We start from the raw sequence: 12,142 nt of genomic DNA on the forward strand, positions 1-12,142 counted from the left end.
GGAGCGTTTATGTTTGTGTCTTTACTTCTCGTGCACCAAACTCAGACACTATCTACTGTCGGCAGAATGTATAGTCGTATGCAAAGATGATGTAGTGAAATACATGCTGTCACTGCCGATATTGAAAGGACGAATCGGTAAATGGATCTTAGCTTTATCGGAATTTGACCTACGGTACGAATCGGCAAAAGCCGTCAAGGGCCAAGTCATGGCCGATTTCGTCGCCCAGCACTGTGGGCCGGAGATCGCCCTCGTGGAACTAGCGCCTTGGCAGTTATTTTTCGATGGGTCATCATGCGGAGTCGGATCAGGAATCGGCATCGTTCTCATATCGCCTCGGGGGGCAAGATATGATTTTTCTCTGCCGATAGAAACCGCCGCCACAAACAATCAAGCAGAGTACAGAGCTGTATTAAGAGGCTTACGATTATTGAGAGAAGTCAAGGCCGATTCTGTTGAGGTCTTCGGAGATTCGATGCTAATTGTGGATCAACTAACCGGAAGGGCTGAGTGCAAAGATGACATATTACGAATTCATCACAAAGATTGCTTACAGCTCTTAAAAGAATTCAGATCGGCAGTAATCGAGCACGTCCCAAGAGACCGCAACAAGGAAGCAAACAAACTCGCTCAACACGCGTCTGGGTATCGGCCGATTCTGGGCGCCATGGCCTTAGAGCTTGCAGCTGACGATTGGCGTAAAGAAATTGCCGATTACCTGAAGGATCCGTCTAAAAAGGTGGAGCGACGAGTGCGCTTTCACGCTACCAAGTACGTATTACTCGAAGATGATCTGTTCTACCGAACGATCGATGGTGTTCTTCTTAAATGCCTTGGGACAGAAGAAGCCAAGACTCTAATGGGAGAAATCCATGAAGGGGTATGCGGAGCTCACCAATCAGCACATAAGATGAAGTGGATGATCAGAAACAACGGGTACTATTGGCCTACGATCCTTGAAGACTGTTTCAAATATTATAAGGGTTGTCAGGAGTGTCAAAAGTTTGGAAATGTCCAGCGTGCACCCGCGTCGGCCATGAATCCCATCATCAAACCATGGCCGTTCAGAGGGTGGGGAATAGACCTTATCGGCCAAATTTATCCACCATCGAGCAAGGGGCACAAGTTTATTCTGGTTGCTACTGATTACTTCACCAAATGGGTGGAGGCAATCCCACTAAGGACTGTGACTTCGGCTATCATGGCCGATTTCATAAGAGATCATATCGTCTACCGATTCGGTATCCCTCAAACTATAACAACCGATCAAGGAACAATGTTCACATCGGGGGAGTTTGAGGAATTTACGACCGATATGGGCATCAAATTGTTAAATTCTTCTCCGTATTACGCTCAAGCCAATGGTCAAGCAGAATCTTCCAACAAAGGAATAATCAAGTTGATCAAAAGGAAGATTGAAGAATACCCGAAGAAGTGGCACCTATGTTTGACCGAAGCCCTGTGGGCATACAGAATGGCCTGTCATGGGGCTACCAAGTTATCTCCCTATCAGTTGGTATACGGTCACGATGCAGTACTTCCATGGGAGTCGAGGGCAGGATCAAGGCGCATTTCACTTCAGGACCAGTTGTCGGCCAATGACTACTCATCTCTGATGAAGGAAGAACTTGATGATTTGGCCGGCCAACGACTAAGGGCTCTGATAAGTATCGAAGAGAATAAAAAGAGAGTGGCTAGGTGGTACGATAAAAAGGTCAAAGTCAAGCAGTTCTCCCCCGGAGATTTGGTATGGAAGTTGGTACTGCCGATCGGGTCGAAAGATCCTAAATTCGGCAAATGGTCTCCTACCTGGGAAGGGCCGTATAAAATCGGCAGATGCGCTCCAGGGAATGCCTATATCTTGGAAACAATAGAAGGAGAAGAATTCACTAGAGCTCTGAATGGGAGGTACTTAAAAAGATATTACCCAAGTATATGGGTCGGTGCCTAAGGAATCAACACGATCATACATGACCGATACGATTCGGTTTTGAGACGCACATAAAGTCGACCGGAACGGCCGATTACATTCATTCGGTACGGGCGACAGATTACATGGCCGACAAAACATTAAGTCACCCTTAGAACAAAAAATTACAAAAAACAAACTAATTATCCTTCTTCTGAGATGATTCCCCATTCCGCTCCAAAGCACGAAGGCGCGAGGCCTCCGCCGCCGCCAGGATGACGGGCCGAGGAAGCAGACGGACCCTATCGGTGGGAGGCCGCAGGCTGCCGTTCCTTTCCAAGAAGTCCAAGATCGTGCGGGTTGTCGAAGTGATGTCATCTCCGGGAACATCACGGCGACGACCCCTCATGACTAGAGATCGGCGACGGCTTTCGTTCACCACGGCATCCAAGACTACACGAGCATCTGCAGTAATGTGGTCTTGGAGCTCCTCTTGGTGAGCTAGAATTAGAGCCTTGTCCTCCGGGGTCAAAGGGTCTTCAGAATGAATGCACTCGATGGCACGCACGAGTTCCGGACTAAGGCGTTGGGGCTGAAACAAAGAAGGAATAAGATGACGCATTCTTTTCCTAAGATCTAAGAGGAGAAGGCGGAGCGTCACCTGATTGACAGAAGAGGATGACGATGAGGCCATGACAAAGTAGTTGCGCCGATGAGAGGAAGAGGAAAGGCGAAATGGGAACCAGATCGATGCTATCGGGAGGAGGCGCCGAGGTCGATATTTATGGGGAAAATACGTGGAAATCTGATGAGGCCACGTCCCATCGGTAATAAGGAAGGCAGTAAATAGAAAGCATCGCGAAGGGTCGGTCAAAGAAGGCAGTAAATGTTCGTACAAAGCGGTCAGTGTTTTACAGATTACCCAGAAGGGTATCGATAGCCGTGATGGCCCGACGCCGAATCTGATCGGCAGAGTCAAGAACCCGTTGGTCTTCTTCTGCCGATCCAGGGACCTCCGATGCGTTGCGGTGGAGTCTCAGAGCCTCTTGAGCAAAACGCTGCCTCTCCCGTGTCAAATCTGCAATAGCAGAGGGTAAATCTTGAAGCCTGTTCTCTTCGGCGCTGATTGCTTTGGTCACTTGCTCCATCTCTTTAGCGAGTTCCGCCCTCCGTCGTTTGAGGCGATCTATTTCACTAATGATCACCGGGCATGAGTCTTCTAGGACATGGATACGCCGATTCGCTTCTTGGGCCTGACGCTTAAAGGCATTTTCGTCTTCACGAATCTTGGCCAGTTTCGCGCGATCGGCCATATGACGGAGGGCCCTAAAGACGGGAATCCTCATGGACTCAATAAAGGCCGCCGGCGCCAAGGCCTCTTCCGCCTCCTCTGGTACTCGTCCGCTGACGTCACTAAAGAGCTGCCGAATCGGCGAAGCGTCTTCTACCAATCGGCCGATGTCCCCTTGAAGGAGGGATCGGATGTTGGTGAGTTTAGCCCGGACGTCGTCAGGAACGGAGCTTAAAGCGACTTGGCGGGATGTGGTTTCCTCATCATCAGAGAGAGCGACCACGAAGGAGAAAAGGCTGTTGTTGGGGGAGTCTTGTTCCTGAGAAAATGAAGAAAAAGGGTGAATCGGCGGGGGAACAGAGCAAATCAGCTGGTTAAAAGCTGGTTTAAGAATTTACCGTTTTAAAACGAATTTCTTCATGCCGCGCTTGTAAAGCCGTTGTGTCTTGCTCAGTGGCCTGTACCGTAGGTTCATCCGATGAAGAGGACTCCACAACAATCGGCACGGTGCTCGGACCAGCTCCCTGAGAAGAAATCGGTTGTCGAGAAACGTTCGGTGTGCCGATGGTCTGCGTCGAGAAATCGGTTAAATATATTATGCAAATGCCCGAAGGAAGTCCGTAAAATAAGTACCATACCTCAGTGGATGAGGGCAGGGGCGCGTTGGTATCCGGTCGAGTTGTCGCCGACTGTGGTATTTCCATGGAAGAACTCTAAGAGATACAAAGTTAGGAAGAGTTAATATCAAAATGACAATCGGAAACGGTAAAGCTTGAACTCACTTGTAAAGCTTCCAACAATAGTGAGGCGGCAGCCGCTCCGGCTTGTGTAATGGCTTGAGTATCGGCAATTTGTGTGGCCTGGGGTGGTGCAGTAAAGGTTTCTGCCGATACGAGCACAGGAGGGTCCGCCGATTCCGTACGAGCCCGAACTCGGCGACTGGTTTTCTTGACGACTTTCTTGTGAACCTTCTTCGATCGACCAGCAATCATGTCAACTGACGGAGCGTCGTGGCCGATAAGAGGATAAGTGGTGTACGGATGGTTCTCCATTAGCCGACCGCTGCGGCTGTGCGTTGGAGGGGCTTGCTTCTCGGCCTAAATAAACAATGAAATCATTAGTGCTCAATTATGTTGAAAAGAATAAAATCGGTAATCAGAAATACCTCGGCGTTGGGATCAATGTTGGCCGGATCTAGAGGGTTGCAGTATGCCGATGCGGAGTTGCAGAATAAAAATTGTTTCCATTCGGCCCACCAAAGTTTGAACGGCTGGATGGCAAATGGATACAATAGCCAGTCATTCAGATTAATCGTACTGGAGTCCGGAATTCGGTCTCGCAGCCGACAATAATCCAGGCCAGTTTTAAGCGCTTCTCTGAACTTAATTCGGCCAGCAAAATACACCCGTATCGGCAATTGACCCATGCCGAATTGTCGTGCGGCAGTAGACGGGTTGTAGAATTCATATGTAGGGGCATCTTTCCCCGAAAAGAAGTTGGCCGGTAAGAGTCCTGGTTTGATCAGTTCTTCATAAAGATCTTCATCAAACCGGCCAGAAGTTGAATCGAAGCAGGAGGGGAGCTCGAAAACTGGAATGTCTCGCTGGTATGGAAACCAGATAGTTGCGTCTTCATTAAATCCATTATAAAAGCACCGAAAGTACTCGGCTACCTTTGTAGAGGAATACGCACAACCTGGAAAAGCTGACGCTGCTTCACCATAAGACATGCATCGGCGACGCTCGGTAGGGTCCTCCGCCGATTCGATGTTGGGAAACATCATGTGGTCCACTGGCTACCGGGTGATTCTGTTCATATAAAGGTTCAACCATAGATTGACGAACCACCAAGGCCCGCCTGGGTTGCCGATTGGTTCTCCCTTGGAAAGTTTTGTGCCGATTTGATAGAGCATATGGTACACGGCACCCAGAAGATGTTTCCCGAGAGGGATATGGCTTCCCCTAGTCAGTGCTTCAGCTAAAGATTGGGTGTTGGTTGTCGGGCCGGCGGCTCTTCCGCAGAAAAGGTGTTTTTCTAGCCACATCATCAGGAAAGCAATGTGTTCCCTGTTCTCGACAGTGCCGGTTTTCTTGTTATAACTGATGAAGCCCTTCCAGCCACCGATTCCCCTTGTGTCCAGCCGATGCGACGTTGCGGTCAAAAGTTGGAAAGGTGTGTCAGGAGAAGATATGTCCAGGCCGGTCAAGAGGACTACATCGGCCAGAGTGGGGGTCATAGGACCGTGTCCAAATAAGAACGCATTAAGTGCGTCAGACCAAAAGTAGGAAGCCGCCATCACCAACAGTTCGTTTTTCTCCATTTGGGATAGGGAGAGGTTGATGCATTGACCGATTTTGAGTTCTTCCCACAAGACACTCTTGGATGCAGCCATCCGTTGGTACCATTCCCTCCAACCTGGGGTTTCATTCGGCCAGGATCTAAAAGTGCTCGCCCATTGATCTAAGTTCATATCGGACCGTTTAAAGGGTATCCGATCAGTTTCCAAATCTATAAGATCCGCCGGATCTGGGTCTCCCATGGGACCAAGGCAAACAAGACCAGGACTGCCCGTGAGGTGAATAGTAATTCTATGTCTAACCGCCTAAAAAGGAAAAGGGGCATAGGAATGTAAGGAGTAGATCTAAAATGAATATATTGCCGATAGGGGAAGGATTCGGTATTTACCTCCGGGATAAAGTTCTGAGTAATCGACGTGGTCGCCGACGCAGACGCAGATGACGGGGCCGTGATGGGGACCGCCATTGGGATTTCCGATGAAGCTCTTTCATCTACGGAAGGAGTGACGGCCGTCGCTACCACCACCGGAGGCACTATCCCTGGAGCATCGCGTGCGGGGGAATTGCCGGAAGGAGTTGCCATTGAAGGGAAAGGGGAAGAAGTGACAGGAGCTGGAACTAGAAGACTTCGATGGCAAGGGAGAATTGAAGAAAGAAGGATGCGCGCGCGTTGGAAAAAGAGACGTGAGCTTGAAGATGAGCTGCGGTGAAATGTTATTTATAGGGTGCCTGAAGAGAGGGTAAAGATGGAATTTTCACCGCGCCGGCGCGTCGAATTTTTCGGGGTAGTGGCTGTCGTGGGCGCCCGTTTCAAAAATTGCAATGATCAGCCGGGAGACCGCGAAACGGAAGGATATTTTCATTGCGGCCGTTTCGGAGGGGAGGTTATAAAGAATTTCGAAGTAAAAGACTGTGTTTTACTCCGAAACTGGGGGGCATGTGTTGACGCCGGATTTTGTCATCAGTAGAATCGGCGCCAAGGAGAAAAGAAGTCGAAGAAGTACGGTTGGGAATCGGTCAAATGGTGCTATAATGCGGAATCGGCCAGTAGCTTTTACTTCGCTTCGGGGTGAATGCGCCAGATTCCCAATCGGCAATCCTTTGCCGATAAGAAATCGGCCGATTAGGAAGATGGACTAGTTGGGCCTGTATGGGCTTGGAAAGATGGAAGGATAAGGTGGGGGTCAGCCCACGAAGCGTGGGGAAATTAGTTTAGCACGGATTGTGCTTGTAGATATTTGTTTTCTGTTTGAATTAGAGATAGAGTTCTAGTCGGTTAAGAAGATTATTTGTACGGGGTTATAAATAGCTACCTTTGTAAATCTGTAAACACAACAATCAATCAATACAACAAGTTACTTTCTTCTTCGTACTTACTTTCGAGCAGGCGACTTCGCCATCACTTTTTCTTCTCACGAGTTCGTGCGGGTTGGCAGGGCTGCATCATCTTGATCTCCGGCCGGTTCTGTAAGTTCCGCTTATCGAGTAACATCTAAGCTTTAACTTCCGGCGCATCGCTGTTGTTTCGTTTAGATTTATTCATCAGTTATCGATATCAACTAGATTAATAGGTTTTTACCTGTTTTCCTAGTTTTTATCACCAGTTATCCCGCTAGGAATCGGTAGTATCGGCTTTCATTACTTTCTGTTGTTAGATCCATCCGTTGCCGATTAGATCTTTTCCTAGTGCTTTTATTACAAGCTTTGTACCGATTACTTTAGTATTTTTCTGTCTACAAGGCTACAGGGATCGTGCTGTCTTATAGCCGATTTCGTTATCACAGTAAATCGGTCGATTTGCCGATAAGCTCTCTCGATCGGAAACTTAGCCGATCGTAGTTCCTGAATTTGACACGTGTTCTTCCTTGCCAATCAACAGGTCAGATTGGCTGGCACGCCGCGCGAACCGCACCAGGGCATTCACCCGAACAGGAGCTAAGCAGATTCTCCCGGGTCGTGTGTCGGTCGCTGGGATTCGGTTGACCGATTTCTAGCGCCAACAGGCGCCAAAACTGTTGGGGTAAAAATCATCCCCGAAGTGGGGCAACGAGTTTCCAAACCAAGGTAACAAGAAAGATAAAGAACTGAGGAAATGGCTTCGGGGGAGATTCCGTCGTAACGTGTCCATTTCCATTCACGACGGCTCCATTTTATAGAACCGTAATTTTTACACTTTACAACACATCACCCTCATTTTTCACTTTATGCGAAGCATATTCGAGGGCATTACAGTAACATTACACCACTTTAACCACACCCTTTACAACTCATCACTTTACAATTAAGCATATGCCAGCTCACATCCACGAAGCAGCCCAGCCACTTCGCCCTTTCCCCGGACACATTGTTGTTGCCCAGTCCGATGATGCCGCCTTTTGACTCCACGCCCCGCGCTTCAGCCCGAGCTGTCTCCGGCTACCTTGCTCGTAAAGTAGCCTCGCGAAGTCTCCACTTCGCTCATGCTCGCTCCAGCTAGCGGAATTGCCATTTCGCTCCCACTTGCTATGCCTCCGCTCTCTCCAGCTCGCGAAGTCACCACTTCGCTTCCACCGTCTGTTCCTGAAAAACCATACATAAACTTCTCGATAACCCAGTGACTTCCGGAGAAAGAGAGATTAGAACTGTATCGAAAAAGAAGAGGGGCGCCACCCGAAGTCCTTTTTCCTAACACTGGGCCCTGATGGTGTCGAGACCGAGCTCTGCCCTGAGGCCGTCCACGGCGGCGGCCCTGCTCCGCCTCGTGCTAGCCACGGTCACCCTCCGCGCCCAGGCCATGCTCTCCCGACCACATGTGCCAACGGTGCCCTCCGGCCCCGCGCGCCAAGGAGATGCCCCTGGCCGGGGTGGACGGCACGGGGATAGCGCGTGGCGACGGTGGCACAGGGATGCCCGACGGGGCGCTCGGCAAAGGCAAGCGGGCTGGCGGTGTTGTTTAGGCCATGAGAGAGGGGGAGGGAGGAAGGAGAAGGGTGGTTGCAGTGGGTCCCATGTTCTTAATAGGGGCAAAATAGTCTTTTCACAGGAAATTTAACGGTGGTCGGATGGCAAATCGAATAGAGTGTCAATTTGGGAACGAAAGTTGAAGTCAATGTTAAATAAGGAACGAAAAAATTTTAAGGGTTAAGGTGTCAAATAAGGAATTGTCTCTTCTCGTAATGGGTAGATGTTCCTCATCCTATCCTGTATGTGATCTATTGGAGGGGAGGGTGGCCGGCAGCCATGGAAGAGGCACAGAGGGAGAGGGGTCCGCGGCTAGGGCTGGGCAGGTACTATTCACGCGTGAACATGAGAGGAGCCTGGAGGTTGGAGAACGAAATGTGAAAATGATCATGTTCCTGGTTTCTGTAGGAACACATACTAGGAACACATACCAGGATAAAGAGATACTATTGGGAATTAGTGGCATTGCACAACCATTGTTAAAATTCTGAAAGCATGTGGTCATGTGGAAATATAGAAAGAATTACTGAAGATTGATACTCAAAAGTTGAATATATTCAGTCATGAGTACAACAAAACTGTTCGTCTTATTTAGCATTTTGTAAGAAAGCAACATAGAAAAAGGGAAAAGCCAAATGATTACATGTACATAAATGTGTCATCTAGTGATCAAGGTAGAGCGGTACAAATAGGATCAGGCTGTTTGTGATGATATATCTAACAGCAATAAAAAACCATAAAGAAACATCATCAGGACTACCAAAAATGAAGTGTGCACTCTGTATCTAAAAGGTATATTTCACTACAAAATACTATTTCCGGCTACCCCTCTCTTCAAGCTAACAAAGTTGAAGCTATTTGACCATGAAAGAACTCTTGCAGCTGCAGCCCCCAACAGCACTAGGATTTGTAGAGACCTGCGTATCATAAAGGCAAATATAAGTCACGCACAACAGAACTTAGAGAATATATGATGTTCTCGAGTTGAAGTTGGCAACAGTCCACAGGTTTTTATATTCTTGATTTTTTAACAAACACTTGGAATGCATAGCAAGAAAGTAACAAAAGTGGGAAGTGGAACCAAATGAAGCATGTGTATTGAGGAAGGTGACTGAAACATGAAATCCCTAAAAGATGAAACAACTTGTCCATTTCTAAACTTCTCTGAAACCTCAACTCTTGAAAATAAGTCTCAGCCATTAGGTATCGAAAGTCTAGTTCCAGAATTTTTTGTTCACACATTAGCAAATAAACTATTTTGCACAATTTACAAGCAGCATATGATTGGAAAGCAACACTCACAATGAAAAGAAAGAACCATAAACTACAGCAGCTAGCCAGTGAAGAAGAACCCAACTAAGCTAGGTTGACGAGCTAGGATATGCTGCAGCAGGTGTAGAGGGGGACCACACTCCACAAAGCCGAGGAATACCCAACCCAACCATGACACCAACCCCTCACCACTGCAGGTGGTGTGGGGACCCCCCCCCCCCCCCCAATGGAAGCAACCCAGTCTCATCTTCCTCACCAATCTTGATTCGCATACTAGTCACCATCCAGGTCAAGGGGCATGGATCGCAGGTGTCCAAATTGTTAGTTGCAGGGGGCATTGTTTTCTGGACACTAGTTTGAACACAGAATGTGACCTCAACTAAGCTGGGTTGATTAGGTAAGATATGCTCTGAATCAGCTAGGCTGTTGTCTTCTGTCTTAGCCAGCGTAATCTAACCTAGTTGCCCAAACCCTCCCTTCTCTCATTTTTGTTCCCTCTCTCCTTCCCTCCTTCTCATAGTCCTCTTTTCCATAGCCTGCCTCACGCATCTTACCCAATCAGCGTGAGGACATCAACCATGTTCACTTTTGACCCCCAAATTGGGAAAACGTTCTGAGGTCATGGAGGCTTTGACCTTTAATCTATTTGCATGGCACCTAGGCACATACAAGTGAATTGCACATGGTGACTAGATGCACATGGGCATCAGCAACAAGGGCTACCAAACATTGAGCAGCGAGTCAGTTTGCGTGGCCTATGCCACGAATTGGTTAATTTCTTACTTGATGGCCACACATAGAATGGCTGATTTTAGTGCCTGAAAAGTGTTGGCCTGAGTGGCTCTCTCAGTCATGTGAAGACAGGTAAGCGATACCTACAATTCACACCTCCTGAATCATTTCATTCTCATTCTTCCCCTTACTTCCAGAAGGGTCTCAAATGAGTAGCAGCAAGATAACCAGAATACAATACAATGAGATGTGCAATGTTATAGTGAGGCACAGGTCAATAAACTGCTATGTGTGCACATTTTTGTCACTCTATGAACAGAATCTAGGATGATTAGATGAAAATGGGCAACAATTACTTCAATAACCCAGTACAAGCTAGGCAGCTAGCCAGTAAAGCCGCTAGCTCACAGATGTCCACTGTGAACAGTAGCATGTGGCAAAGTTTAAGCAAGAAACAGCCTGGCAAGATTTAATTTAGACCGTAATTTTCTATTCTTTGTTTCCTACCACCTCCAAGGCAACTGCTCCAAGTTAATCTCGTGCTTGTAACATGTTTTGAAGCAATACAAAATGTTCTGATGAGCCAAGATCCACACCGAGTCCTCAAAGTGGGGAAGAAAGAGCCACAAAACTATTAAATGGAGTACAGACTACAGAGGATCGTGGAGGAATAAAAAAACAAAGATAGAAATTTACGTATCTGTATTTCACTTTATTTTTAACAAAATTGGAAATACTAAGTCAACAGTATTTCTGAAATCCATCTTTAGGTGGCCGGTATTTCAGTTTCACATTCTTCCAACTTTATATTTCTCCACTGTACCAACTTATCACAGGCATATGCGCATGAGCTGAATGTTCTTGAGTGATAATCCATTGAAAAACAAAGGAGCTAGAACATTTAAGATTTCAGCATATTTTGAACTAACTAGTCTAATTTGCAGAAAAAATATCTGGAAAAAGTGAAGAAACAAAGTTTCGAACTAACCACAAATGCTGAACGTATAAGTTCCTCCTCATAATCCACAGTGGCGCCTTTCACAAAGTCATACGAGATGTCATCCACAACCAATTTAACACCATCAGTCTCAAAGACCCTACAAGTAAATTAAACAATTACTGAGGGAAAAAAGTGAAGGAGAACCATGGTCACAGTTGTAATGCACAATAAATTCACATACTGCGCAATGAATCTTAAAGGAATAATTGAATGGAAGAAAATCTAGAATCTCAATCAAAATAGATAACTCACCTGTCATCTGGGTTTTTCTTGTCATCGAGAGAGAAAGAATACTGGAACCCAGAACATCCACCAGCTTCAACGCTTAACCGCAGCATCTTACCTTCAGCAGATGGTTCCTTACCATGTAATTGTTTTAATCTCTGCAAAGTGTTAAATTTCTGAGCACAGCATAAAAAGAAACTACAACGGAAATAAAAGGACAGCATGACAGGAATGCTTTCTCGGTCGCAAAAGGCACATCGTAAGTCCACTTGACACAAAGGATAGAACATAAATGAGATGCAAGCAGCTCGTCCGATAAAACATGGTGGGAAGTACCCCCACGCAAATTTTAGCAATCCAGAATTCAATTGGTCGCAATATGTAATCACCAGATTTTTTTTGTCAAGTTCCTAGACATGTATCATGCTTCTGGGATTCACAAATTAGTATTGGTGCTTCAGGATGACTAAAACTAA

At 46.9% G+C, this 12,142-nt stretch overlaps 1 protein-coding gene across 1 annotated transcript in view; it reads right to left on the bottom strand.

Moving 5' to 3' along the window:
* Positions 1-8,949: 8,949 nt before the first annotated feature.
* Positions 8,950-12,142, bottom strand: part of LOC101764234 (iron-sulfur assembly protein IscA-like 2, mitochondrial) — a 5,909-nt gene continuing 2,716 nt past the window's right edge. Inside the window, exons 2-4 of the mRNA XM_004973283.3 lie at positions 11,694-11,824; positions 11,430-11,538; positions 8,950-9,354 (exon numbers count right to left, since the gene is read on the bottom strand). Coding sequence (XP_004973340.1) covers positions 9,292-9,354; positions 11,430-11,538; positions 11,694-11,824 — 303 coding nt within the window. The 3' untranslated portion in view covers positions 8,950-9,291. The remainder of the gene's footprint in view (positions 9,355-11,429; positions 11,539-11,693; positions 11,825-12,142) is intronic.

This window comes from Setaria italica, chromosome VI (genome assembly GCF_000263155.2).
Source record: "Setaria italica strain Yugu1 chromosome VI, Setaria_italica_v2.0, whole genome shotgun sequence".
Classification (NCBI taxonomy): Eukaryota; Viridiplantae; Streptophyta; class Magnoliopsida; order Poales; family Poaceae; genus Setaria; species Setaria italica.